The sequence below is a fragment of the Sebastes umbrosus genome, chromosome 2, assembly GCF_015220745.1.
Source record: "Sebastes umbrosus isolate fSebUmb1 chromosome 2, fSebUmb1.pri, whole genome shotgun sequence".
Classification (NCBI taxonomy): Eukaryota; Metazoa; Chordata; class Actinopteri; order Perciformes; family Sebastidae; genus Sebastes; species Sebastes umbrosus.
This window is the reverse complement of record NC_051270.1, coordinates 32,898,749-32,900,770: the sequence shown is the minus strand read 5'-3', so window position 1 is coordinate 32,900,770 and position 2,022 is coordinate 32,898,749. Positions and strand designations below refer to the sequence as shown.

The window sequence follows — 2,022 nt, the reverse complement described above, 5'->3', positions numbered from 1 at the left end:
ATGGGAGAGGATAAGAACATGCAGGCAATATAGAATATATCAGATGAAGACATGTGGAACATCTTCATGACCAAACATCAAGTCCAGTTTGCATTCATTTATTACTCCAAGATTCCTGCCTCTATCTTCTCCATCATTGGATGGTGGATGTTTTAACGCTCATTTTCTCTTCTGACTGTATGACTGTGTGCTTCTGTCACGTCTTGTGTGACCAATCGTGGCTCAGCAGAGGAGCGACACACCTGTATAAAAGCAGACTCCAGCTCACTGGATGTGGATGAAGAGCAGCTGAGCCACTTTGCGCATGGAGCTTCTAGGTGTTGTCTCCTGCAGTGCGCGCAGCAGAACGCAGCAGGTGTGAGTCCAGGTACTCAACTTTAAAACATGGATGACGTCATATTCAACCACAGCACTTTAGCTGTGAACAACCGGAGCTCACCTGGACATGATGACAAGTTCAGTTTCGAGGACATCGACGTGAGCGCGGACGGCACCCCCATCCTGCGGATCCTCATCTCCGTGGTGTACTCCGTGGTGTGCGCGGTGGGTCTGGTGGGCAACCTGCTCGTGTTCTTCCTCATGAGGTTGCGACAGGTTCGTAAGAAGTCCACCATCAACGTCTTCATCATCAACCTGGCCGTGACGGACTTCCAGTTCGTGCTCACGCTGCCCTTCTGGGCCGTGGACACCGCGCTGGACTTCAGCTGGCCGTTTGGAGACGCCATGTGTAAGATCATCCTGTCGGTCACCGTGATGAACATGTACGCCAGCGTGTTCTTCCTCACCGCCATGAGCGTCACCCGCTACTGGTCCGTCGCCTCGGCTCTCAAGAAGAAGACGCACAGCAGGTCTCGGTGCGTAAAGTGGGTGTGCGCGGTGCTGTGGGTGTTTGCGACTCTGGCCACAGCTCCGACCACTATCTTCTCCACCGTGACTGAGGTGGCTGGAGAAAAACTCTGCCTCCTCAAGTTCCCAGAGGGACACGACTGGCTGGCGCTCTATCACATCCAGAAGATCCTCATAGCCTTCATCATCCCGTTCCTCATCGTCTCCGTCCACTACCTGATGCTGCTGCGCTTCGTGAGACTCAGGAGCATGGGCAGCAGGAGCAACCCCAAACGGAGGTCTAAAGTCACCAAATCTGTCGCCATTGTGGTGTTGAGCTTCTTCTGCTGCTGGATGCCGAACCACGCCATCACCTTCTGGGGCGTCTTGGTGAAGTTGAACGCGGTGGACTGGGATAAGACCTATTATTTGGTGCACACGTACGTGTTCCCGGTTACGGTGTGCTTGGCGCATGCGAACAGCTGCTTGAACCCGGTGCTGTACTGTCTGACGAGGCCGGAGATCAGGAAGATGCTCGGAGGCTTGTTCTGGAGAGTCTCCTCAGCTCCGACATCCAACAACAACAAGAGCTGCGCAGCGAGGTACCTTACGCACGGAGAGACCCAGCAGGGAGTGGTTCCTCTCCAGAGTCTGGACAACGGAGACTACACGCTGTCCATCATAGACCGGAAAGGTTTACCGAGCAACAACATGATCCCATACGCCCAGTAACTTCAGCCTGGTGAAACACAGACCTCCACAGCTGCTGCTTTGTATTGCTCTGGTTGTCCACCTGTAACTGTCATGACTCGTGCGTAATGCTCCAGTGGCGGCTGGTGGACATTTTTCTAGGTATAGGGCTGTTCCACATCCAATCAATTTCAGCAAACATCCTGGTATGATTTAATGCAAAAAAAAAGTGAAGGTATCAAAAACACATTACTACTTTACAGTTAAATAATTAACAATTATTTTATTCCAACAGGAAGAGTAAAGAATGCTTTGAAAAACACAACAGTATAACATGTACTCAGTGGTGGAATGTAACTAAGTACTTAAATACAATTTTGAGGTACTTGTACTTTACTTGAGTATTTCCATGTTCTGCTACTTTCTACTCCACTACATCTCAGAGGGACATATTAGACTTTTTTACTCCTCTACATTTATCTGACAACTTTAGTTACTTTACAGATT

At 50.0% G+C, this 2,022-nt stretch overlaps 1 protein-coding gene across 1 annotated transcript; it reads left to right on the top strand.

Moving 5' to 3' along the window:
• Positions 1–225: 225 nt before the first annotated feature.
• On the top strand, positions 226–1,744 carry LOC119501652 (relaxin-3 receptor 1-like). Its single transcript, XM_037792150.1, has one exon. The coding sequence runs from the start codon at positions 385–387 to the stop codon at positions 1,555–1,557; it is 1,173 nt and encodes a 390-aa protein (XP_037648078.1). The 5' UTR covers positions 226–384; the 3' UTR covers positions 1,558–1,744.
• The last annotated feature ends 278 nt before the right edge of the window (positions 1,745–2,022 follow it).

Coding starts and splice junctions, on each gene's coding strand:
- LOC119501652 (XM_037792150.1), top strand. CDS start 385: ATGGATGACGTCATATTCAACCACAGCACTTTAGCTGTGAACAACCGG.